Genomic DNA, 26,728 nt, shown 5'->3' on the forward strand with positions numbered 1-26,728 from the left:
AATAGTACTTCGTCATTTTAATGGATAAATGACGTCAACGATAATTAACAAGTAATCTGATTGACCTTTGAGTAAAAGTGCTTTAACTTGACCCATTGAATTTATAAGTCCAGATTGTATGGTTTGTAAGAGAGATTTCATCCTCATAATTTACCCTATCGATTGATTTAATAAAATTGCATTTTTTTTAAAGATTTTAGCGGGTTCGAATCCCGCGTGTGGCTAGCAATTTTTAAAAATAAAGTTTCCTTTAAGTAAAAATTTCTATCTCCAGTATTTAACGTACTTTCCTTCCAAGTGGCATTGCAAATTTCCACCCTGTATATACATACTGGGGGTATGTGGGTGTTTGTATCTTAGAGGATTAGTATTAAGTTTATATATTATTATTATACTTTTAAAAAAATACGTCCTTTTTCCTTTCTATTCTAAATTCCGGTCCGCTATGTTTTTCCTTTACCCTTGTTTTCCTAACTTTGACATTAGCTAAATGACCTACGCAAAGCCATAATACAAAAAAAAGTTTGCATAAAAAAGATGGATTGATGCCATTTTTAAAAAAGTCAACGTCAAACAAAAAAAATATCCTCCTGCCCCTTCGCTTCTTTGTGCTTGCCCCCTCGCCGCTCGCCTCGGTCTCAACTCTGTTTTCCGTAGCTTCATCATTTTGCGTGGGTAACATTGAATCAATTTCAGTTCCTTTTGACTAAAAAATATAAATAATGGATAGAGAAGACGGTGAAATGAGTGACGATAATGCAATGATCGTTGATGATGTTAAAAGTCCTGTAGAGGATAACAGCAATTGCACATTGGTAAGTCAATTAAACCTTGGTATCAATGCCATTATTTTGATACATTTCTGTTATTTAAACGTGTTGTTTTGCTTCAGCTTTATAAGGCCGAGAAGACGGGGATAGTTGTTAAAGCTTTAGAGAAAATTGATGCGAGTAAGTTAGAAGAGAGAGCCACGAGATTTGGGCTAAATTTGACCGGGAGTAGAATAGTTACGCAGTCACAAATAGATGAACTCTATGCTAAATCTGGTATTGAAAGTGGGAATGAGAGACATTTTCGGTTTGATTCTATACATCTGCATGGAGTGGAAGGACTCACTACAAGAGAGATTTTTGAGTACTTGGAAGACTATAAGCCAGTATCATTGGAATGGGCTGATGAAATGTCATGTAAGTTGTAGGTATATTTTAGTAATTTTTTAACCCTGTTCCTAGTGGAATAGTTTGAGATTATTAATCTCCATTTGCAGCAATTGTGATGTATTCCATCCTGTTGTATTTTACAATTATCTTTTGATTTCCAGGCAATGTTGTTTGTCAAGATCACATCTCAGCAGCGTTGGCCTTGTTGGTCCATTCTCGTGAAATTAAAGATGAACAACTAAAAAAAATGTTGAGTGAGAAATCAGACCACCATTGGAGAGAAGGTCTGCCACATCCAAAGAAGGATTTAATACTTATGCGTTTTGCTACAAATGGTGACAAGAAAATACCAAAAAAGAAGCCAGAAAAAAAGAGCACAAGTGAATATTTTGATCAGAGTATGGATACAGTCAGTAAGAACCCTTGGGGTGATCTTTGTAGATCTTGGGGCGTTTATGACCATCAAGAGGTGTTCAACCGTAAACTTCCCAAAAATGATTATGAAGAGGATATTGACAAACCTAATAAACCTCCTAAACTAAGAAATAAGAAGTTAGCCATGAGACTTGGAAAGAGAAGTCATGATGATAAAGTTGATAGTGGCTCAGATTCAGAATGGAAAAAGAAATCTAAAACTCCTCGAATGAGAATGCGTGCTGATGATGAAGAATCAAAGATTAAAAAGAAGAAGAAAGTTGTAGAGTATGGTTCGGAAGAAGAAACTGTGGAACGGAAGACATTTGCCAAAGATACAGAGAGAGAAAAGTATGCTCCCTTATCAATTGAGGTAGTTAATACACGAAGTGATTACATTCCAAGAGAAACAACTAAATTATCAGACAAATTTAAATATAGGAATCACACTGTTCCAAAAAGGGATGGCATTCTCTCCAGGCTTGGTGTAAAAGTGGCGCCTACCAGTGCTAGTATGGCTGTCATAGAGGCATCTTCAAGTGATGAATACTCATCTGATGATAATGATCATAACATCATGAGTAGAGTACAGAAAGTAGGTGGAAATGCAAGAACGGCTTCTAGTGTTTGGTCAAGATTGGACTGCGGAGTGAGTAAAGAGAAGACTCAAAGTGATTTACGACAAATTTTAAAATCAAGAAAAGAAAAGAAGTCTGATGACTTGAGAGAAAGGATAAGTAAAGCAAAAAAATCTAATTTACGAATTGAAATTGACAACATTTAGTAATAAATTCAGGTGTTTACTTGAACTTTACAAGACATTATTTATGAAAAATTTACTGTTGTAAATGTCTGTAAGCAGGCACCTTGTTGAGTTCAAAGTAAACACCTTTATAGGTAATACTTATATAAAAGGTAATATTAAAATTAATTTTTGGGCATAATACAAAATGTAACTGTATAAATGAGTTGCAAGTACATAGGTATAGTTTGAAATGTAATAAAACACCACATTAATGAAACATTTTTGTATTTTTTTCCAATTAAGAAATTGATTTTGTGCAATTTTGTGATAAGTGCACTTAATTCTAAATATGAGACAGAGACAAGACACAAAATGATGTGTTCTTGATGCAAGGTGTAGTCTGTTGCAGTGAGTTTGTTCAGCATTAATTGACTGTAGTGAATGCAGTTACATAATATTGCATTTTTCATATATTAAAACACCAAACATGTATAACAAGAAAAATATACCTCTATAAAAATAATTCGGAAGACGAGTATTATATTTGTTTAAGTCTCAATGCAAAATTTTTACATATATATTTAAGATTGTAGAACTCATTGTTTATGCAATATTTTTGAACTTAATAAATAATAATATGTATATTGTTAATAGGTAATTAATTTCATCAGAATTAGTTTAAAGAATGGTATAAAAATAGCCAAAGCAAAGAAATTTCAAAATCACTTTTCAATAGTGTACTTAAATAAAATCTAAATTACGTAGAATTGTTTGAGCGTTCATTACAAGTTGTGTTAGTTTTAGAACCAATATAAAATATACAGTTATTTTGCCAGTTAAATTTAAGTTCTTATAATAATTATACAATTTATCGTTAGAAAAATTCGGTTGTCATAATTATATTATGCAAAATAAATTATTTGAAATCATAATAAGGAATGACAGTTGTGGACTACAAATATCTACTACAAATTTGTTTTTGACAGTGATCTTGTATATGTAAACACCATCAAGTATATAACCAGAAATAGAGACGAAATAAGGGCCATATTTTCCTGGTAGCACATTAGCGATACAGCTCTTATAAATATTAACTCTCATTTGCATTGAAATATAGACAGGCCAACTATTGACCTGTAAGTACGTCTCCGTATATTCCAAAAAAAAAATCTGTATTTAATGTAATAAAGATAATATCTCTAACAATGCCGTGCTGTTCTATTCGGTGGTGTGGGAAAAACAGCAAAACATCTAATTATAAAACAAACGGAATCACATTTCATCGGTAATTAAATATTTGTCCATTATAGCAAAGCTCAAGTTAACTGGTCGATATGAAGTGAAACAGTTGACGACACCCGTCAATTGTTTCGAACTCGGGCTAGCCAAACGGAGCGCAGTTGTCACGTATGTGACAGAATAGTTTTCAAATTAAATGACATTTCACCTCTATTTCTGGTTATTTACTTGATGGTAAACACCAATTAACAATTCGTTTATCTATGGTTAATACATAGTGTCGTTAAATATTATGTTAGTTACTAAAGAAGCTGGTTACTTAAAACTTATTTTAAAGCATATTTAATATATGTAAGGGTGTTAAATCTTGTGCCATTAATTTTTAAACACATTAGCAGATAAAAGTTTATTGCTATTTCAATCTCTGTTGCCTTAGGGATAAAAGTATTTGCCTGTTATTTTGGTGTATGTTAAATTTATGAGCATGAATCTGTTTACCTCTGGTACGGAATTGAAATGGCAAATTGCGTACGTATGTACTAAAAGCAAATTGCCGGTGTTATAGTATATACTGTAGAATTTATTATTTGCAATTTAGATATTTTGGTTGAGAATCGTAACAAATTTATTGAACTTATTTTTTTTTTTGAGAGTAAAAACCGAGATGGTACAGGGTCAAGATAAGTTTAAATTGAACTCTATGCTGCACACTATGAAAATGGCGTAAAGACTTGAGACTTTGGCTCAAGGTTGATGTGGTTTTGACTGTACTATAAAGTTAGTGTTAAAAATACAATCTAGTGTTGTCTCTACCTAGACAGTGTAGTATGTGCAAACTTGAGTAAATACGTTATTCATAATCTGTGTTATCTTTTCTAACACACAACAAATAACTTAAATCTGTATTGGGTTCCATTCCCGGGCCGGGAGAAATATTTGTATGGCCTACATTTATTTCTCTCCTGAGTTTGGGTGTAATTTGTGGTTGTCTATCTATGTGTGTGTCCATGGCACCCGTGATACAGTTTCCCTCACAGAACAATAAATACATCAATAGTTTTTTTTCTTCCGTGGTTTCCCTCGTGCGGGGCTATGAGCGTGTACGTTGTTTGTATATTTTCATGCGCCATCTAGTGTAGTCTCTTAAAACCTTTAATAATACTAGACGTCTTTGATTAATTTTGTATTCAGTGACTTTTTTATTACCTAGTCGGAGAGGCTGTCTCGCAGGACGAAATAAATATTAAGAGTAATTTTTTTAAATTAAGACTATATCGATGCCGGAAAGCGATCTTGTCGTATCTCGAAAAATAGGACTTTATACCAGGGCCGAAAAATAGGACTTTATACCAGGGCCGAAAAACTATTTCGAAAAATAAGTCAATTTTAAAGTATGATGTATATAATCATACTTTAAAATTGACTTTCTACTAATTCAAATTAAAGAGAAATAATTTTTTGAAATTGTAGTTTTTCGGTCCTGGTGTAAAGTCCTATTTTTCGAGATACGACAAGATCGCTCTCCAGCTTCGATATATAAAGATTAATTTTTAATGGACCTTTCGGATGCAACTATAACAATGGATGGATATAATTGATGAAAATAGGTATGTCGAATTGTTATGCATTATTTCTATTGACTAAACTGCGGCTTTGCACCCGCGTGTGTAATACCAACATTAGCTCGCATGGCACAATTATATATTATTTTCAAATCTGGCACATTATTTTAAACATTATCGAAAATCGTCAGTTTCGCCTTTAAAAATAAAGTTTTCTTTTTCAAAGAACTACTATGACACGAATTCCATATGCACATAGTCTTTACAAATATGTTCGATTTATTAGTGGAATGTTTCAGTCTTAGTTAAGTACTTTCAGTACAAATATTAAGAAGACCTAAGGTCGATCGAGGATTGATTGAAGAGTATAGCCTAGATTTTTGAAGTAATAAATATAATTTCACCTATTCTATTAATACCTCCGGTCATTTTACGGATATTATTTTGCCTTCTTTTCTTTTTCGGGTTTTTCGTGTTTGTGTTCACACGCTTCGTCTTTTTTCTTGGAAATCAGAGAGTGCTTGGCTTTCTTCAATTGTTTCTTTACTTTGTCTTTAACCTTGCTTTTTTTAGGCGTCGGGGCTACTTCTACGGACTTCATTGAAGAGCTGTTGGACTCGCTGTTTCTCTGAGCTGTAATAAACGGTCGATTTTTTAATTTACTATCAAGGCCGGTAATTTAAATATTATAAAGGAAGTTATGAGGAGTGGCCCGTCTTCAATCTCCTAGAAGCTCTGCTGAAAAATGACATTATTTCAGTTGCAGGGCAAGACAAAGACAATGTAGGAAAAATACTGCCCGCGTTATTGCAAGGCATAACGAGGTGAGTTTGTATGTGATTTTTGTGCTTGACAGGAACTACAAGTACTGTAGTCTCTGTTTACTATTCGTAATGACGTGCAACTTTTTTTAGATTGTTCCATTATTTGAGATTTTGAAAGTATAATCTAATGAATCTCATGGCAATGACTAGGCTGGTACCTCTCTTAGATGCAATCGAGGCGGCGATGGCGAGATCTTCCTGCCGTTCGCGGCGGCGCTCGGCGTCCAGCTGCTGTACTAACTCATCGCGCATGCGCACAATTTGTACCAATCGCAGCACTAGATGCTCTTCGCGAGACTGGAAAAGTTTATAAGCAAATTAATAAAATAATATAGAGCGTGTTTATAACGGCTAAAAAATTGATAAATAAAAAAAAACTGAACTTTATAATAAAACGAGACGTATTACAATTTATAGAAGTAGCGTCAATTAAAGCAGTATACAAAAGGAGTGACGAAACTTTTTGTTAAAACAATAAGTGGCTATTACTAGTAATTTAAAGACATTTGACGATCTCGGTGGCCGCATGGTAGCAACGTAGGCGCTGGATGGGAGGTTCCGGGTTCGATTCCCGGGAGCACCAATTTGGGAAAAGAACTTTTCTAAATTGTTTCTGGGTCTTCTGGATTTGAGGGATTTTCTAATTTCAGATAAGGTAATAATCAAATTTCAAATAAAGTAAAGATAATATTGCTTGATCCTCAAAGATATAATTTATCTATTATTATAAATGTGCACTTTTTAAATAAACGATACTTTTTCTTATGTTTCATATATATAAATACATAATTATTAACTGTTCTGTCTATATTAGTTGATCTACGGATAAATTATAAATGAACTGCATTCAAGGTAACACTGTCATTAAATTTAAGCATACTAAATTAACATTTGATAGGCAAAAATAATATTTGATCCTTTTTTTTCCTTGATTGCGCTCTCCATTCAGTAGGTTACGTTAATATATGAAAAAGCAGATGCAGACGCCAGAAGCGGATTTGCTTGCGTTTCCGAACGTGGTTTCAGGTTTTTAATGCTCATTTGTCTTAGTTTTGAGGCTCAACATGAAACTATCATTTATACAAATCAAACATTAGCTCAGAACAAATTAAAGTATACAACGATTTAGTTTATGTTTCAGAGAAAAAGGATCAATCATCAAAAACGATGACCGTTTCGATTTTTTTGGCTGCTGCTTTGGCAAAATTAAAATGATCATTTAAATACATGCACTTTAAATTTAACAAAAGATTTCAAGTAATTACAATCGATATAGGAAATGTAAACAAATTGTTGAAAATTACTCAATTTTGTGCAATAGTAATTCTTTTCATACATTAATATTTTGAGTTCACAAGATAGTGTCATTGTTATGATAAAACAGTCATTATCTGGTGATCGAAAGCTTTGTTCTTAGTATTGACTAAAATCTATAAAGACGATTTTAATAAAATTTTATGCATGTTTTTACACCTCAATTAGTTGATAATATGTCGTATCTATGTATCTTGAAAAGTATTTAAGATACGCGAACAAAACATTATTGTTTACACCACAACAAGAAATAATACAGACTTTGTTTCGGCAATCCCGCATTTTTAGGATGCCTTATCAACACTAACACCTAACTGATCCCACCTTGGTACTCGACGGCGTAGGGTTCACTACGGTGCGCTCTCTATCAGTCTGCATTTAAAAATTCCAATTCGTCTTTACGAGTTACATGTATTTTGAATGTTTGTATAGGGTCAAGAGCACGTCAAGCTTGACACTAAAGGTTTGAATTTAACTCTGTGCCGCTTGCAATAAGAACGGTCCAAAGTGTCAAGCTTTTTGTGCTCTTGGCTGTACTCTCTAATACATAGTAATTTGATGCAAGAATTAATCCCGTCTTAAGAGCATGTTCTTTTAGATGTTAAATTAGTAAAAATTTGTGTGTTACACTATCGGTCATGTAATGAAAAGGTGCTACCGTATTTCATTATGGTGGTATTCACGATAACAAAACAATTTTTACAAATATAGTATTTAATTGCGCGAAAGTATATTACGGCTTCCTATACGAAATGTATTTGAAAACTTTTTTATGATATTAAGCGGCTGTGCCTGGTGGTTACTCACACACATCTATCAATGATAGTTACAGTGTCACTTAGAGCTTTAAAACGCGAAGATCTGAGGAGCACTGAAACTGCGCCCGTTAACCTGAGACATAAATTGACAAGTCCCATGTGCCTGTAATTTCACCAGCATCCTTACCCTTCAAAACCGCAACGCGGTAATGCTCACATTATCGCTTGGCAGCAGAAATAGGTAAGGAAGTAAATTTCTTTTAATCTTGACCGCCACTGACAAAAACTAGTTTCGTTCCCTTGACGCCAAGCCTATAATATAGTGATGTGACATGTTATGAATTTCCACCTTATTATATAAATTCAATTCTCCTAAGTCAAGAACGACGTAGCTGAAAATAAAATGCATCTATGAATCCATACTTAACTAGAATATATATATATATATACAAATAACACAAGGAATATCTTATTATTTATTTATTAATTTCAATTGAATATTAAAGAATTTCAATGGCGCTTTAAGGCGTCATTGGCGTATCAGCCAAGTTAATGTAAGACGCGGCGGTCAAAGCGGCGGCGGTGCGGTCAAAGATATTTACTTACTTACACCTACTTATTAAATTACTTCCCTGTATACTCATGGCCTTGACCAAGCGCAAATTACTTCCTTGTACAATTACAGGGAAGTATTTTTTTCTGCATGCGTGCCGTCATCTACTGAAATGCGGCCGCACCTTTTTGTTATCACGGATATAATACGAAAGCATGTCAAGTGAATTTACTAATTTTATTTAGATCAATAACACACAATGTACCTTGTCTGCATCGCAACGATTGGCGGGCCGCGATTGGATAACGCGGATCTCATGTTCGATGTCCGCTTGCTCTTGCTCTAAACGCTGCTGTCTACGACTGTAAACAGAATAGGAATGTACTTTATGCACACATAAAATATAATCAATCAGTGGCCGGATGTAACCCCTTTTGTTTCTCTGTTTTGTATTGAGTAGAATGACATGAACGGAATTTTGGGAGTATGCTGGTGGGGAATCCGCGAGGATCTACAATTCTACACGGTGCGTTGAAGCGTAATGGCTTTCACACTATTTTACAATAAAAACCAGTCAATTGAATACCGAAACAACAAGTATTACGACATAATAATTATATTTGACGGCCTCCGTGGTCGAGTGGCTTGCACATCGGTTTTCATGGTGTCGCCAACTCTGAGGTCCCGTGTTCGATCCCCGGCTGGGTCAGTGTAGAAACTAACTTTTCCATATTGTCTCGGGTCTGGGTGTTTGTGATACCGTCGTTGTTTCAGATTTCCATAACACAAGTGTTTTAGCTACTAACTTTGGAATGAGTGCAACGTATATGATGTTGTCTAATATTTATTTATTTATGTATGCTAGCCCATTTTTTTGGTGAACAGATTCACCAAAAAATGGCCAGTGGATCTAGAGATGCAGGTTAGAGTACTGAAAGAAATACAGGTTAGAATACGATAGCTACGACATAAAAAATACGATGAGGTAAAGTTGCTTAAATACAAAGTACAAAAGTCATCTAGCTGGTTGAATTAATTGCAGAGACACATTTGTCTATACAACGTGATGTTGAAGCGCTGGCCACACCGTGAACGAAGCTAAAACTTAGCTTAGATAACGTAGTTGCATGCTAAGCTAAGAAAATACGTAGTAAGCAGTGACTATAGATACGTGCAGGGGTGAAGGGTGACCTATTTTACATAGATACGTGCAGGGGTGAAGGGTGACATATTTTACATAGCTACTTCGTTCCAATCCATTTTCAACGAAATGTAAATAAACAAGTCACTGACACCGTAGACGGTTTAGTGATGTCCAATTGTAATGTCAGCTACAAATCGATTAATTTAATTAATTGAATGAATCGATTTCTTCAATTGAGCCATACTAGCAGTTTCCCTTGCATAACCTATTAAGCATACTTAAAATTTCCGAAATATTAATTTTATGTCCTCCTTCAAATCCTTAAACTTAGATACTCGATCGATTGCGATTGAAATATTCGCCTTACTAATCGATTACAAAAACTTTCATTAAATGAACCGAATGTTTTTTTCGTGCAGCACTATACAACCATTGTCATAGGGTCTTATTCCAGAACTCTACTCAATACTCAAGTCAGGATTTTAATATTGTAGGGAGCACTGAAAATCATACTCAAGTCCTTGCTATTAGTACCGCCCTAATAAATTTCCAGTGCTTGAAATCATACTCAAGTCTGCTCAAATCCTGACTTGAGCATTGAGTACAGTTCTGGAATACGACCCATAGATGTATAGATAAAAAATAACCTCACTTTTGGACTACGATTTTTCAAATACAATTTTACATGATATTCAAATAAATATTGTTGGACAAAGTGTTGAGATATCAAGTCGAAATCTTCGAAATATACGTGAAAGTGTTACTTATTCGATTTATTGAGTGATTGCTTTAGAATTGTAACTAAACAATTTTGTTTACTTTTTGTTGAAAATGGACTGGAACAGACTAAAGCGGGATCGTCGGGTTAGTTTAGTTAGTTCGGTTAGCTTATGAAAAGATGCTACGTGAGCTAAGTTAGCTTAGCTTAGTTCGCGGTGTGAACCGAAGTATGAAAAGATGCCTGGCTACGTGAGCTAAGCTAAGTTAGCTTAACTTTGTTCGTGGTGTGGCCTGCGCATAACGCTCATTTCCCTAGAAATATTAAAAAGAATGGAACTGTACTCTTTTAGCGTAGGCTATACTTTATATAAATATAATATTTATCCTATATTTACACTAACTGATTATTCATATCGCACAGTCCTCGCCTGATCCTTCTTTCAGCCTTTCTCCTACTTCCTAATTCAGTTTGCAAATGTTATTATTTGTTTGAAAATAAGTTAAAAAAATTTGTAGGTGGCTGAAACGCTAACCGCGAAAAGTTAAGGAAAAAGGAAAAAGTAGAGAATTTTTCAGCAAAAAATCGACCTCAAAAGTCATTCATTCTCTAGTTTGCCACCCTTAGAGGGTGAATATTTTCTTCAAATTTAAATGGGACCACTATTGAGGTACCCTTTTCCCAACAAAAAAAGAATCATCAAAATCGGTTCACAAATGCGGGAGTTATGATAAACACGCAATGATAAAAGATAATAAGTAGTGCCGTAGTTGGTATTTTATTTAACATATTTTGCTTAACCTTAAGATTGATTTTAAATGCCTAATTAAGAGACTCATTTTGTTTAAAACGCTCTGTAATAAAAATTACTATTTGGCATTTAAGGTTTTTTACATACAGATATATTGGGGCACTGTATTCCAATACTATTCAGTACAAAATACTAACGTTTCACATTATATTAGTAACGGATATTACAAATTTTTTATCGGATACACTCTTGAAAAAGTTTCTGTATGAAAACAAGACCGACGCGTTCTTTCTTCAAAGGATTATGAATAGCGATAGCAGTAGATGTTAAATGTTCAGAATCCTTTATGTTCAAACTAATTAAAGTGACTGTCTGTTACGTTTTCACGCCTAAACTGCTGAACCAATTTCGATGAATTTTTATATAGAGATAGACGAGACCTAGGACCCAGAAGGCTGAAGGCATAGGCTGCTTTTTGTCAAAAAAAAATCTTAAAGTGGGTGAAATATGGGATAAAAGTTTGTATAGTAACTGCCTCCGTGGCCGAACGGTTACCATGCCGGACTGCCACGCAGAGGTCCCAGGTTCGATTCCCGGGCCGAGAGAAATAGTTGTATGGCCTACAATTATTTCTCTCGTGAGTTTGGGTGTAATTTGTGGTTGTCTATGTGTGTGTCCATGGCACCCGCGACACAGGGTTTCCCTAGTGCGGGGCTATGTTGAGTGTGTGCGTTATTATAGGGATCCAATAATTTCTTAAGTAAAGGATCTGAAAATACATTTATGCCTTTTTTAAGAAATCAACAAACAAAAAAAATGTATAGTACAGTAGGCTACTCGAAGTGTTAACCTACCCAGACGAAGTGGCAGCACCAGCTAGTCGTTTTATAAGCCAAATCAAGTTCCTTTTGGTTTTTATTCCTTTTGCCGTTACAAGACATTAGTTTTAGTTGAAATTTCACAACATTGCGGTGAAAGCAGTACAATAGAGTACAGTCGTAGGCAAAAGTACCAACATGAATGAATACAAATGACGCACAATAAATTAACAATGGACATCAATCATTCTCCACTCCACATTGTCAAACACGAGTTCTCCAATTGATAAAGGTAGCTCACACAAAAAGAGTACATGCAAACAACATTCACAATACACTTACATATACATCAACTCAGTTTGCTTTCTGAATAAATCATTTTTCTCGTTGACCAGTTCACAGAGCTGTATTACTAAATCTTCGACTTCCTCTTGCGGTGCGGTTGACCCCTCGTCGCCTGTAAACAAAGCAATTTGTTCTAAATAATTCTATTAGATTCCGCTATGACTTTTCCTACTGTGTTGTGTTTGATTCTTGTAGCAAAGATTGAATTAGTTATATGAATATTTTATGTTATTTATATATGTATATCGCGTGGACTGAGGACATCAAAAAGTTAAAAATGGAGTTGGCGTTTCGATGATAATAAAGTTTGTATTCGTTATTTAGGTCATATATAAACAATTTATACGGAATGTACAGTCAATAGCATATCAAGCTATATACTTTTGTTAGAATATTACACCCAGTGCAAAGGAACAAGATTCGTCAATGCGTAGATTGATGTGCTGCCGTCTATACTTATCATGCGTCGAATTGCAAAGTATTAAAACTTCAATTTGGTACTTGCAAGTTTTTTTTAAAATTACTATTAAAAAATGGTAATTAAAATTGAAAAATTTAACATGAACTTTATTGAAAAAAAAAAAACACCTTAGCGAACTTGTCGCCTTAGTAAAGTCATCCCGCATGAAGATCTTGCAGGCACAACGGTTATCGCCGTGGGTGTTGGATATGGAGATTCTAGATTCGATTTCCAGTAGCACCAATTTGTGTAATTAACTTTTTCTTAAATTGGTTCTGGTTTGGGTGTTCGGGGTAATGATCCGGAGTAAGTTCCGTTGCTCTGGTACTCATAGTACAGGGAATTCCCTATAGTTTTAGGTATTTAAAAGAATGTAAACAAACGAGAGCTGTCAGAAATGACAGATCCAGAGGTGTTTAATTTGTATGATAAAAAACATTGACAAACGCAATAACTCTTTGCGTTTATAATACATAAAACCCATAACACAAAAACAAAATTAAAATTAAAACAAAACAACGAAATTAAAAGAAAAAAACCAATAAATACAGTTCCGAAAACCGCTAATAGGCGTTTGTCAAACTGACTGAATTAAAAACAATGTACGGTGAAATATTGCAACATGAAGAATGAAGCCGGATTTACATTTGTCTGACTTGTAGTGTCGTGACGCGTCAGGGGACGGTATCGGTTTCATACACACAGCACAAGCCGTCACGTCAGATTGCGACACACTAATATAAATCCAACCATTTTAAATATATAAAACCGACACCGTTCTGACGCGGCACGACACGACACGTCACGTTAGATAAATGTAAATCCGGCTTGACACTTCTTACTTCTGTCGAATTATATTGTGTTCGCTAGAAGCCTACGGTTCTAAACCTCTGAAAAATTGTGTATTCTTTAGGTGATGTTTTATTGCGGGAAAATAAAATAATCATCAAATATTATTAAATTTGTTTTAAAGTACCTTAATGTACTTTGTACAGACACCAAACGTTGTTCTATAAGTAACCTTTTTTATAGTTTGTTTACATTCTTTTAATTACTTAAAAGTACATAGTATGTTACGCTTGGTTGCAGCCGTATCTACAGTAATTTGTTACGAAATGAGTAATTGACTGATTAATAGCTTATGATATTATTCAAACAAAAAATAATTGATTTATTTAGTACACTAATCAGTACAATGATTACTCGAAATAAAATTTAAATTGTATTCCAGGAAAGTATGAGTCATGGAAACGCGGTATTGAAGTAGATTATCGCTTGTAAAGATATAATTATAAAGAACTTCTTATTTACAAGCGATAATCTGCATCATTAATGCAGTAAGGATGGTAACAATTTGTTGCCAGTCATAGACCGTTACCACTATTAAGTAATCAGGCCATCACTCACCGTATTATTAAAATGACTCATCGTAGGCGCAGCATAGCAGTAAACCGCTTACGCAATAAAACGTTTGAATGCGCGTACCAAGAAACTTAAAGAGGATAAAAATTTGTCCAGGCAAAATCGTCTAAAAACGCATTTGAAATTAATTTTGCACTTAAAGTACATATTATTATTTTATATTTGGATGTTAATTTCGTTTATGAAAATATGTAATAATTAAATATCTTTTACAGTAACTATTACTTATGTATCATTCATAGTAATATTGTAGCAAAAAAATCGAATGTGAGTTTATCACTTTTCCGCTGATAGCTGGTCTCACGTATATACATTCTGTAATTAGCGCAAAGTATGCATATAAATATACTATATAAATATATATTTTTATGATATCAAGCGACGACGGGACGAACAAGTCGTGCGCTTGGTAGTAAGCGACACGCCTATTCATAACAATTGCAGTGCAACTTTGCCACAGTTAAATCGCAATAATCTGAGGGGCACTGCCACAACACCCGTCACCCTGAGGGCGCGTTGCCATTTTTTATGACGACATATAGTCGTGCAGCTTAAACTGTCGTGACTTGTATATTTAAATGAACTTGTTCCCATATAGTACAACACGATTAACTGTCGTTCACTACTTAACGACTTTTTTTGTCGTTAGGACGACAGACTGTCGTGACAATAGGAAGAGCTAGAACGACAGTCGACCAACGATAAATAAAACGTCACGTAAAAAATGTGACAACAGAGAATCGCAACTTCAAACGATTTTGTCGTGCAAACGACAAGGCGGCTGCCGTGAACCGATAAATTGTAGTCACGATCTAATGGGAACAGCTAGACACGACAATCGTTCAACGATAAAATAAACGTCCACGACGCAGTCACGACAGATAGTCGTGACCTGGGAACAGGCTAGACGCGACAGTCGTCCAATGATAAATAAAACGTTACGACATAATGGGAACGCGCCCTTAGTCATAATTTGACAAGTCCCAGTGCCTGTAATTTCACCAGCACTTCAAAATAGGAACGTAGTAATGATTTTTTTTGTTGCATTGCTGCTGCGGCAGAAATAGGTAAGCTGGCGGTACCTAGACGAACTTTCTCAAGGAGCTCTACTGCTACTAAATTACTTTACTAATACCAGCAAACCAGATATTTAAACGATGACAGTTTAGATGACTTATCTACGTGCATACTAATAAGATCATAAATATAACTTAAATTCCTGGGAAACGTTTTAGAAAAGAAGTGCTAAAGCTATAAAAACAGGTGCTGGAATATGTTTACCCTCACACTTGTCCCGTATCATCTGTTCGATGAGTACACCCTGTCGCTCGAGGCCCAGCTGTTGCGTATCCAGCAGGTCGAGCTGCACCTGCAGCTCTGCGGGGGACATCTGCATTTTGACTTCACGACGTTCAGGAAGAGGTAGACCTGGGGCTGGGCCTTTTGCTTTACGGCTACCTATAACATTATTTTCAAAATATATATTCTTCGAGGCGACTCGTTACAAGTTGAAGGGACAGTTTTTGTTTAAGTTTATATTTATATAACGTTAAACTAAGCAGACTTATTCTTGAGTGGAGATCGAGTATAGGCTAACAATGTTGTGTCAGATTCCTGCCTCCAACATGCCGTGGCCGAACGGTTACCATGCTAGCTGACTGCCCGGGGTCGAATCCCGGGCCGAGAGAAATATTTGTATGCTTACATTTATTGCTCTCGTGAGTTTCGGTGTAATTTGTGGTTGTCTATGTGTATGTCCATGGCACTCGTGATACAGGGTTTGCCCAGTGCTGGGCTAGGACTGTGTGCGCGTTATTACTCGTTAATATGACAGGGCGCTACTTGCGCAGCATAGAAAGAAAGAAAGAAAACTGTTTATTACACACGCAAAAAAAACAGGCATATAAACAAAACAACAGAGGAACACTATTAACAACAAAAATTCAAAATTAACCTTTTAGGCCTTAGGAAAGAGTAAAATAGATAATGATGATAATAATAAAAACACAATTAAAACAATTAGGAAATGAAAGTATTATTCTGGATTTAATGCGCGTATATTTGTTTTTTTAAACAAACCAACGTTTCGGGGCATTTACAGATTGGGACCTGGGGGTCACTGTCGAGTGACCTTTGTCAGTTGATTGAAACGTAGATTTAAATCCGGAAAAACAGTTTTATTTCCTATGTGTAACAATCGCGAAAACCTAAGAACTCGAATTGATACAATTATTAGATACTCTATGATCTGATTCACCGTCATACGTGTCGCGGCTAGTGCAATCGGGACTTCCTCAGCTTTAGCCACAAACGGCTTATTTAAACCGTTTCGTGGCGCTGGTTTTCAGCAAGCCCGGTCATATAAAGCGCGATATCTTCTTGCATAGAGAATAGCAATATCTCACGCTTCTAAGTCGCTATCGAGCAAGTCGCGCCCTGACGTGCTAGCACTACAGAACTGAGAAGGAGCTATCTAGGAGAGGCTGGTTGAGAAAAGCACTGGATAAAAACTTCTAAGCCGAAATTTTCGGCTGTGGGCTGCAACGGGTCTACGATGACAAATTATGTTAAAAAGGAAATGGTTTTCCACCTATTAAACTGATTTTAGTTCGACTTCAAAAGACAAATTAAGTGGATGTGAATTTGGTGTCTTAGGTTTAAAGTAAAATAATACAGGTTAACAAAAAGAAGCTTACTGTCAGAGATATTATGCCGTCCTATATTTTCAACGTCTTTCTCCATCGAGCCACCACTAATGGATACCGTAGACAGACTGTCAGGCGGAGTGGGCGCCAGCCGTTTCTTCTTCAAACGCGGTGTCAACTTACCGAATGATTTCTATACACGATCATAAAGAACGAATTAGCATATTGCTATGTTTACCTAAATGACATTTGTTTTAACGATATAATGATCTATTGAAACTTGTTTAAAACTGTACAAAACAATGCGTGCTCTAAAATTAATATTGATTTTTTCTAAAAATCGAAATTATCTTTATTAACGCTCTCATTGTGAGCGTTAGGTACGTGGTTTAGGGAGAAATTGTGTACAGAAATGTTTACGGAAAGTCATTTAAATCCGTTGGACTCTTTTTTATGATACTTTTATATGGCTATATAAAAAATTGGCAATGAATTTTATTCTTAACTTTTGTCTATAGATCCTAACGAATTTTAAAATTGTCTCTTCTGTATTATGGACGGCAGCATTACAACCTACACATTGACGGATAATGCTCCGTTACTTTTGAGGGTATATCCCTGGTGTTTTGTAGAAAGGACGAAACAGAAGACAGATGTTTTAGGTTTTAATGACTGTTTTAAAATATTTACATCCTGTTTTAAAATTTAATTTCGGTTTTAATGAAGTTTCATTTTAAACATTGAATTTAAAACAGGCTACTCCCTTGCTAAATTAATCGAAATGGCGCTTTCGTCCTTTCAACAAAACGCCGACGATATTTATTATTTACATTAAAATTAATGAATGTAAATCCGACTATCACAAATCTAAATCAATAATCTCAGCAAAGAGTGCTAAAAAAACTGCCTTCAAAACTTTGTGGAATTTCATCTATTTGCCAAGTTTTATTGAAATCGGTCACCGAAAAGTGAGTGAAACCGGATTCTTCCCCTAGTTTGCCAACCTTAAGGGTGAATTATTTTCTTCCAATTTAAATGAGGCCCCTACTGAGGTACCTACTGTCTTTCCAACAAAAAATAATGATCAAAATCGGGTCACTAACCTTAGAATTTACAATTGTATAATTTGAGTTATGGCGTAACAAAATCATTAAAAACAGTCGAATTGAGAACCTCCTCCTTTTTTAAATCCGGTTAAAAATAAATAGGAATACTACCTACCTGATCAGAATGAATAGTGGAGTTGTAAGAGCTAAGTGAAGAAATGCTAGCGACGTCGTCCATTGATGTAGCTGGGTCCAAATACGAAGTGTGTTCGCTGACGACGACAGATGGCGGCGGCGGCGGCGGAGCGCGAGCTTTCTTACGTCGAGGAGTCGCATTTGCCACGTTGGGGGTACTCGTGGTTAACGATTTGTATACATTTAAGCTATGTAAAACACCAAAATACACGTAAATTAAAAGTTGAAGTTATTTATTGATACAAAGGTCGCACAAACGCAAATAAGAGTTAGAGACCTCCCACACTAGCGTCTTTCAATCGTTAGTGTCTTGCCAACACACGCACAGTGCCAACACAATGTCCGATGGCGACGCAACGCAGTACCCCTAACTAATTTGTGGACACAACGCCAGCATTGAGCGACGTCGGGTATACGCCGTGCTGGCGTTGCGTCGCGGTCGCGCGAACATCATGTCGATGCTGTGCATGCGTTGGCAAGACGCTATATCTCTTGCTTCGATCCGGCTAGATTCGAACCAGAAACTGTTTGCCAGACAGGGGTTACGGATACGAACGAGTCCGCCCGGCAGCCTCAGTCTGCTAAACAGTTGCTGGTTCGAATCCAGCCGGATAGTAGGAATTTTTCTTTGTGTTTGATCGATTCTTTATATCAATAATAACACTAAACTAGTGGATTATCTTCACAAAAATATATATGAATATATATAAAGATATATAGTAAAACCACAATGACGTTCGATAACATAAATATTAAAAGTTTAAGGTCGTGTAACCCATGAATTTGTGCTGGCTTTTTATAATATGCCAAACACCACATAATTCATTCATTCGAAATTTGAAACTTAAAATGATGCAATGCCGGTATTATATAGTTGGTCAGTGAGAACTTGACGAAAATTTTGAAAAACTGGACACTCCCATTGGCGTAATTTTTTGATGTCTTCCGTCGTCGTGTTGACAATGTGATCTAAAAGATACGTAACATAAACAACATTCACGGTGAGTTATAATATACGGTATTGAACGTTGTTTTCGAAATGTAAAGCTGAAGAATGAAGCGCGGTCGTCGAGAGACCAAAGTCGAAAATAATGGCGATCGTGGGTAGTTGATGATTCTCAATCGGTGGCTATGTTAACAGCAGTTTTCGAAATCAGTGATGAATAGGGAATCTAATCAGGATTATCAGTAATAAAAAAAATGTGGATTAATTATCTGGAATTTTTCCTAGATTTGAATTCCGGTTTTCTTTTAAACATTTTTATTCGTGCATTTGAAGAAGAAACAGAATTTTGGAATTTTATGCAACAGAATCCGCAGCAGGTGAAATGATAAATAAAATTTACACTTTATCATTTTTGAGACCGCTTTTATTTCAGACAAAAACTTTGGTCAAAATAAATGTTTTATTTATTATTATTCTTATATAAAAAATGTTACATTATTTCTAAACGTAGTTACGAAGTAGTGTTATTGTTAAACTTTTTAGTTCTTGTGTTGTCTCTATGTTATAGGATTTGGGATATTTAATGGCTAAATGTTTGTTAGATTTCCAGAATTGTAATGAGTCATGAATCATGATAGACCAATCCCATGCGTAATTTCGTATTATTGCGTGTTATTTCGTATCATGTTATGTATGCCTAGATCTCAATTATCTCCTTATTAAAAGATTAGATTAAAATTTAATTGACATTAAACCAAAACACGCATTTTTTTTCAAGTTAATAGCGAATCTATTGAATTCTTATAGTTTTCCAAAAAAATGGGGATTATCCGGTATCGCTGCGTAATCTGTTATCGAAATCCGGATTTCAAATATGATCCAGATTTGCAATCCTTAGTAACAATGGCCCACATGCACCAAATGGTAAATCAGTACAGAGTACTAAAATAACCGACGTCAAAAGTCATTCATTCCCTAGTTTGCCACCGTTAGAGGCGGAATATTTTCTTCAAATTGAAATGGGACCACTACTGAGGTACCCTCTTTCCAACAAAAAAGAATCATCAAAATCGGTTCACAAATGCCGTGATGAGTTATTGCGTAACATACAAACAACAAAAATAAACGTAACAGTCGCGAAAAGAGAACCTTTTTTTTAATCGGTTAAAAAAGTTTTAAAAATGGCAATGAACACAATGATAGCACGGCTCTCGTTGCTCAATAAATACAGAAATTAATTTTGACAATCGCAAGTGTTCGTCCCGTTGTTGGGTAGATCCTGACACCGCACTTGTTATAGTGACTGTTTGGTGGTTGGGAGCTGGAGTTATTCATCAAAGTTTCTTTATTAAATGCTGCAAGAATTACTGTTGATTTGAATTGTAAGGAATTACACACAATGTTAAGAAGCTAGTAACCCATTAGCCAGTTTTGATCAATTTCTTATTCTCGCTTGTTCTGCGTGACAATGCGTGAGCCCATACTGCACACCAATCTTCAAGCTTCAAGAGGCGGTTGGAAGTTATCGGTCATCCGGCATTAGCTCCCCAAACCGCTCGAAGCGGCTTTCTGTCTTTGCATAATTTAGTAATGTTGATGAATAGAAATTCAATACCCGAGAGGCAGTGCATAATGCCTTATATAGGAGGCATCAACAGATTGCTGTTTCGATGACAAAGTTCACATTGACTAGCAATTACCTAAATTAAGTTCATCAAATAAAAAAAAACAAAAATGATTGTGATTATACGTTTGAGAAATGCGGCAATGGGTACACCACATAATATTTATATGATCGAATGAATACGAACATCGATCTGTTTGTACACAATGTTCCCTATTTTGCTTTTCTGGAATATATAAGCGCATAATGTAAAGTAACACTGTGTACTTATGAAAGGATAAAAGCTGTAAAAATTTGAAAGATATTTGTTACCTTGTATCATTTGTTTCTTCGTCCGAAGAAGGTTCTTCGCCGTCAGACCAAAAAGGATTGGCAGATATAAGACGTCTTCTGAAAAGTAAATGATTTTTGAAAATATGTAATAAATGAATACAGATGGAAGAATACGAGATAATTTTGAAAGTTACAGTTTATTTTCAATGGTAAAAATACGTACGTAGGTGTAACGTGATTTCCAGGAATTTTAGACAGTGGCTGTATTGGAGGCACATCGTCATCTTCCTCACTACTTCCAAAGGGATTAGTGCTCTCTTTTTTTGGTTTCTCTACTTGTTTCTCTTCCTATAACAATGAAAATGGTTATATTTTTGCCTGTTTCTTATATATGTTGCAGACAGAAGATGATAGACCTTACCTCTTCATCATCAGAAAACGGGTTTAAATAATCAGGATATTGGTCAGCATTAACTTTATTTGCTACAGATTCGAAAGTCTTTTCTGGGGAATTGATATGTTTTTTCTTTCTTGGTGGCACAACCATTTTCACTTCCTGCTCAGCTGTATTATGCTCATTTGTTTCTACAGGCAGGAAATCCGCGCTTAAAGTAATACTATTCCTTTTAGCTATTCTGATATCATCCGTTACATTACTTTCCTCTTTAAGTACATTTGTCGAGCTATCCTCATCCTTAGAATTACAATTTTCATTATTAATATCATCGCAGTCTTCTATTTTCTTTGCAGTAACAACATCTGCATCATCCAAACGATTACCAGGGTCTGTCACATCCCCCAAAAGTTGTGTTTGTAAAAAATTAAATTTATTAACATTACTCTTGTACACTTTATCGGGAATGTTTGCTTGAGATTTCTCTTCATCCTTATCCAAAGCCTCTTTCTCGGTTAGTTTTGAATCAGTTTCGCAAAAAGATTCATTGCGTGTTCCACTGGTGCTTGATACACTTGGTGTACTTCTTTCCTTATTACTATATTGTATATTGTCTTTTAAAGATATATTGCCAAATTTATTTTCAATTGCTGTATCTTTTTCTACATTATTCTCAAATATACTTATTTTCTCTGAAAAATAAATTTTGAATGGTAGTGCTATAGATAGGTATCTAGGCTTATGTTTTTGCGTTTAGTAGAAGTTTTGAAGATAATCATGGATAATAATACTAATAATAATACATCAACGATACAACATAAACAAAAAGCTGTAATAGTTAGATATCTGAAGTGTCAGTAAGTATATATTAAAAGCTAGAAAAAAGACAAGTCAAGAAACATTATACATCATACTTACCTAAAATTGACTGAGGCCTTGTTCTGTGTTTAGGACTAATTGGCTCCTCTAGAGGAGGGGGGTCTGGCTTAGCTTCAGGCACATCGTCACTGAATGCCAGCATTCCCATTTGATCGTTATTATTTAGGAATTTTGGTAAATTCTTTTCATTCTTACAACTATCACAAAAAAAATCAGATCCTTCAGTGAGTTCAAAATTCTTTGGGTTCATGTGACCTGAGCATTTTGAGCAACGGAAACATCTCCTGTGGTAGAGTTTGTGCGATACAAGGAGTCGTTGCGCTAAGTACACAGGCAGGCCGCATGCAGCGCATTTATCTAGACCTGGTTTTCCAAACTTGAGTGGTGCCTACAAGTGATAAAATAAGCATAGAGTTAGATGCTAGAAAGATAAACATTTGGCGCTGTTTTAGTGTCTGACTGTCTTGTTTGTTCTATCATTCATCTATGACTACAAGTTGTGTTATATCAGTCAGAATTTTTTTAAGGTATTCCTGACTTGGTGCATGATTGACTGGTGGACCAGTCAATCTGGAAGGGGTTGAATATCAATTTTCTTATACATTAAAGAAATGAATGGTTCGAATGAGATGAATTTCAGCATTTATTCAACACTTTTGTTTTTTATTACACCACTGGTAGATACATAATAAAGGATTCGTTTATCGTAAATCAAATGATAAATGACAATAAAACAACCGCCAATGATAAACATGCTAGATAACAACAATGAGAGTGTTGCAAACATTAGACAAGTGTTCAGTTGACTCATACAGTACAGGTAGTCTATAATTTATTATACTAACACTTGACTGGGTGGGTAATAATGCCGATGATTTAGCTTCTGTTTCTGGTGCTTTAGTATTCACTGAAAACAAAAATATGTTGAAATCATGTTGGTCAAATAGTTTTTTAATCACTAAATTACATATCTTTGTAATAGTAGATATTGGAACCATGTTTGCTTGTTTTGGTCAAGTAGTTTTCAAACACTTGGTTACTTAATAGGACCCTGTAAACAGACAACATTATGTTGTAGCTAATAATTGCTTTATTCAAGTAAAAGTAATAAATAAAGTTTTTAAAAAAACTGGCATCTACTTGTAAAATACTCTTAAGTTTCTTTTATAAGGCTAAAATACTTTAGTTCACTGCGCTCATTTTTCACAATGTAAAGGAAAGTGGGGAACAAATAACAAGAAAATAGTATATCATCATTTTTACTAAGATTTGACTATTGATTATTGGATTTAACCCCAAATTTTTAAACTTTTTTACTAGTTACCTCACAGATAGGAGTCAATACGTTCAATTTGCAGGCTGTCGCTCTGAGTTCTATTATACTCTAACAGGAGTTAGTCAGGGGAGTACGCTGGGTCCTACACAATTTCTGATGATGATCAATGATTTGCCTACAGTAGTTCGGCACGCAAAATGTTTACTATTTGCAGACAATGTTAAGCTATACATCGATGTAGAAAGGCATGAGGATAGCAATAAGTTGCAGGACGACATCACTGCAGTAGAGGTGTGGGCACGGACAAACCGCCTTCAGTTCAATTTATCCAAGTGGAAAGTCATCACTTTTGCAAGAGTACCAACTTACGCTGCTATTTATAGCATAGGCGATACTGCGATTGATCGAGTGGCGGTGATTGGGGATCTTAGTTTGACTTTAAATTCGCGGTTTACTTTCAAGGATCATATTATAGCAATTTGCAAAAAGGCAAGCCCGGATACTGGGGTTTATTATGAGAACAGCTTATCCTTTCACCGACTCCAGGGTAGCATTGATGCTTTACAACTCATACGTTCGCAGTGTATTGGAATTTGGAGCTCTAGTGTGGGACCCTCGCGAAGCCACATATAGTGACATGATAGAGAAGGTGCAGAAGAGGTTTGCAAGATTTGCGTATAAAAAGATGTACAATGTTTACCCCTATCTTTTCCCTACTATGTTTGTATATGGAATGATTGGATTGGACAGCTTATTACTGAGGCGTAAACTAATGCTCATAATGCATTATCACGCTGTTTTTAATGGTGGAGTTGACAACATGAGAGTGGTATCTCGGGTGAGTTGTTTGTCCCTGACCGAAATTTGCAGGGTGGTGGTGCTATACTACAGAGGCGCGTGTGTCGTTGCTGCGTAGGTGTACAGGCACCTACTGCTCGGGCGACTTCTTTGCTTAACCAATTGCTCACACTACAGTCACGTGCCGACATATTCCACGACAGTTCAAATGAATTCTTGAAATATGCTGTTGGGTTCCTCAACGAATTTTTAAGAATGCAAAGCAGAGTACCTATGTAATATAACTGTAACTAAGCATATAATCAACTATATATTGACTAACATATAAGTGTTTTGGCTTCTGCTGTAAACTTATATTGTGAATAAATAAATAAATAAATTAATTAAAAATTAAAGTTTTAACTATTTTCTCTATATTCTCTTTGGTGGGTAATGAGTAATGGTCGGAAAAAGGTGTTACACATATGTGTAGATACATGTATAGATATAGATACAAAGAGGGACATAGAGTTGTTAAACCTTGGTGGTTTTATATAATTATATAATTAATTACTTTCGAATTCCAGATGAAAGAAACTCCTACAGAATAAAGTCTGTTTATGGAGATAAATAGCTGTATATGGGTAAATAATTTTTTCGTCTTGTTCAAGTGTCCAGCAGTTTTTTTATAAAAAGTATTAAAATAATCTAGTGTGAATATTTTCCTTTTAAAATATTACATTTCTACTAGTGGTTCGAATTTATGAACAATCACAACGATTCTCATCCGAACTAAAATGTCCTAAAATTCCTTTTGTAAAAAGAATTTGAAATTAATTTTTTTTAAGTCCTACTAGCAAATGTCGCCGTTCCGTCAATGTGACCGTCAATATGCGGTATCTAAAGCTAGGGAGGGGCGGAGAGTGATCATTTTTGTTGCTTTTTTATTCTCTGTTTTGTTAAACGGTCAGTTATCTATTGCATTTTTTAAATGGCACCATTAGGATTACTTTAAAATCAAACTTCAACTTCCTAGGTCAGTAGTTTAGTTTCTATAATGCTGTGAAACCATTTCTGGGCATCTGGAATTCGAAATAGTAATTAATTAGCATTTGGTGGTTTTAACAACTCTATGTCGCTCCTTGTAGCTATATCTGTACATGTATCTATATATATGGAACTCCTTTTTCTGACCATTGGCAATGGAGTCTTGAAGATATATGAAAAATTTATGCCAGGCAAAAATCATAAATGCCAATTACAAAGTAGACACAATTTTCCGCTACTAAACTGTTGAAATGTCTGGGTCATATTCGTTTCCCTGCATTTATGCAAAGTAAGTAAAATATCCTTAGACTGATATTGATTTACAGATTATTATTCCCCTTTTTACAAAAGTAATGTAGACAAAGTTGTTACAGAAACATAATGTCATTTGAATACAAGCTATGACATTCAGTTAGTTCATATAACAGATTTCTAGCCATTGTTTAAAGTTTATACAATGAGTTTATTCATATACAGTTGATCTGTATTACTATGTCTGTGCATAAACCACAAAACAAATTAATATATGCCAGTGTTAATTACTGTAGTACAATAGAATCATTTTTATAACTGTACACAAATAAGATTCTTATCTATGCATATGTGATATCATGTAAAGAATTTCAACAAATACCTGTGTGTCCAAGCCTCTGATAAAACTGAGATAGATAAGTCAATACTGATAGTCGATCTGGCACTTCATTCTCGACCATGTCCTCAGGGTCTAACAGTGCAGGAATACCTAAATGCTTCTCAGCTATACTGAATGCAAGTTTGTTGTTTTCGTATATGTTTTCTGGCCTTAATTTGGACATATCACTGCAACATATACAGTTATTTTCAGTACTTTGTAAATTTAGTATCAGATGTTTGTGTAAATAAAAGTCATACTTACATAAGGTCTGGTCTGAAGTGATGCACCAATGCGCAGAATGCAATACCATCTCGCCACGATGTTGTCATGTTTTCTATTTGCACATCGGGACAATCTTTCACCAAACGCTTGCACCAAAGTTCTAAAGCCTTAGTACCTTTCCTTTCAGACATTTTTTAAATCTTTCAACTACTTAGAGAAGTAAAAACATTATTCACATGAGTCACTCATTAGAACTTTCCCGACTACTTCGAGGTTTGCCATTGCTCACCCCTATATATGACACTGTGTATATTAAAATTTTAGTAATTCGATAATGTAACAAAACTTTTAACAAGAAGTATCGAAAATAAAATGTTGGTTAGGTGGCAATTTGGCATTATTGCATTGGACATTATCATTGCAGTAAAATCCCTTGGTTTTCCGTGCGAGAGGAAAAGGGATAGCTTCATTACGTTCTGCACAAGAGTGACGAGGTTAGTCTCAACTTTTTGGCTTTTTCTGTCAATAGAACAAACGAATGAC

At 35.2% G+C, this 26,728-nt stretch overlaps 2 protein-coding genes across 4 annotated transcripts; one reads left to right on the forward strand and one right to left on the reverse strand.

Moving 5' to 3' along the window:
- Positions 1-597: 597 nt before the first annotated feature.
- LOC113237668 (nuclear cap-binding protein subunit 3-like) lies at positions 598-2,358 on the forward strand. The gene is made up of 3 exons (XM_026474277.1): positions 598-815; positions 893-1,187; positions 1,322-2,358. The coding sequence occupies exons 1-3, from the start codon at positions 723-725 to the stop codon at positions 2,356-2,358; spliced, it is 1,425 nt and encodes a 474-aa protein (XP_026330062.1). The 5' UTR covers positions 598-722.
- Positions 2,359-5,093: 2,735 nt separating this feature from the next.
- Positions 5,094-26,577, reverse strand: LOC113237235 (MICAL-like protein 1). 3 transcript variants are annotated; one of them, XM_026473594.1, is made up of 14 exons: positions 26,225-26,577; positions 25,964-26,148; positions 23,075-23,136; positions 22,269-22,617; positions 21,378-22,042; positions 21,180-21,304; positions 20,996-21,073; positions 18,094-18,301; positions 16,924-17,065; positions 15,515-15,685; positions 12,343-12,457; positions 8,835-8,931; positions 6,103-6,241; positions 5,094-5,753 (listed from the first exon to the last, which is right to left on the reverse strand). In XM_026473594.1, exons 1-14 carry the CDS (start codon positions 26,374-26,376, stop codon positions 5,560-5,562), a joined length of 2,682 nt encoding a protein of 893 aa, XP_026329379.1. In that variant the 5' UTR covers positions 26,377-26,577; the 3' UTR covers positions 5,094-5,559. The 3 variants fall into 3 exon arrangements, with proteins under 3 accessions (XP_026329379.1, XP_026329378.1, XP_026329380.1); XM_026473593.1 differs by having other exon boundaries at positions 5,095-5,753; positions 15,509-15,685; positions 26,225-26,574; XM_026473595.1 differs by lacking the exons at positions 23,075-23,136; positions 26,225-26,577 and having other exon boundaries at positions 5,096-5,753; positions 15,509-15,685; positions 25,964-26,055.
- Between the last annotated feature and the right edge of the window lie 151 nt (positions 26,578-26,728).

Source organism: Hyposmocoma kahamanoa, unplaced genomic scaffold, assembly GCF_003589595.1.
Source record: "Hyposmocoma kahamanoa isolate Upper Pololo Valley unplaced genomic scaffold, ASM358959v1 93, whole genome shotgun sequence".
In the NCBI taxonomy this organism is placed as follows: domain Eukaryota; kingdom Metazoa; phylum Arthropoda; class Insecta; order Lepidoptera; family Cosmopterigidae; genus Hyposmocoma; species Hyposmocoma kahamanoa.

Coding starts and splice junctions, on each gene's coding strand:
- LOC113237668 (XM_026474277.1), top strand. CDS start 723: ATGGATAGAGAAGACGGTGAAATGAGTGACGATAATGCAATGATCGTT. Junction 816..892: donor ATAACAGCAATTGCACATTG/GTAAGTCAATTA, acceptor GTTTTGCTTCAG/CTTTATAAGGCCGAGAAGAC. Junction 1,188..1,321: donor ATGGGCTGATGAAATGTCAT/GTAAGTTGTAGG, acceptor TTTGATTTCCAG/GCAATGTTGTTTGTCAAGAT.
- LOC113237235 (XM_026473593.1), bottom strand. CDS start 26,376: ATGTCTGAAAGGAAAGGTACTAAGGCTTTAGAACTTTGGTGCAAGCGT. Junction 8,932..12,342: donor CAAACTGAGTTGATGTATAT/GTAAGTGTATTG, acceptor TTCTGTTTACAG/TCGTAGACAGCAGCGTTTAG. Junction 6,242..8,834: donor ATCGTTGCGATGCAGACAAG/GTACATTGTGTG, acceptor AAACTTTTCCAG/TCTCGCGAAGAGCATCTAGT.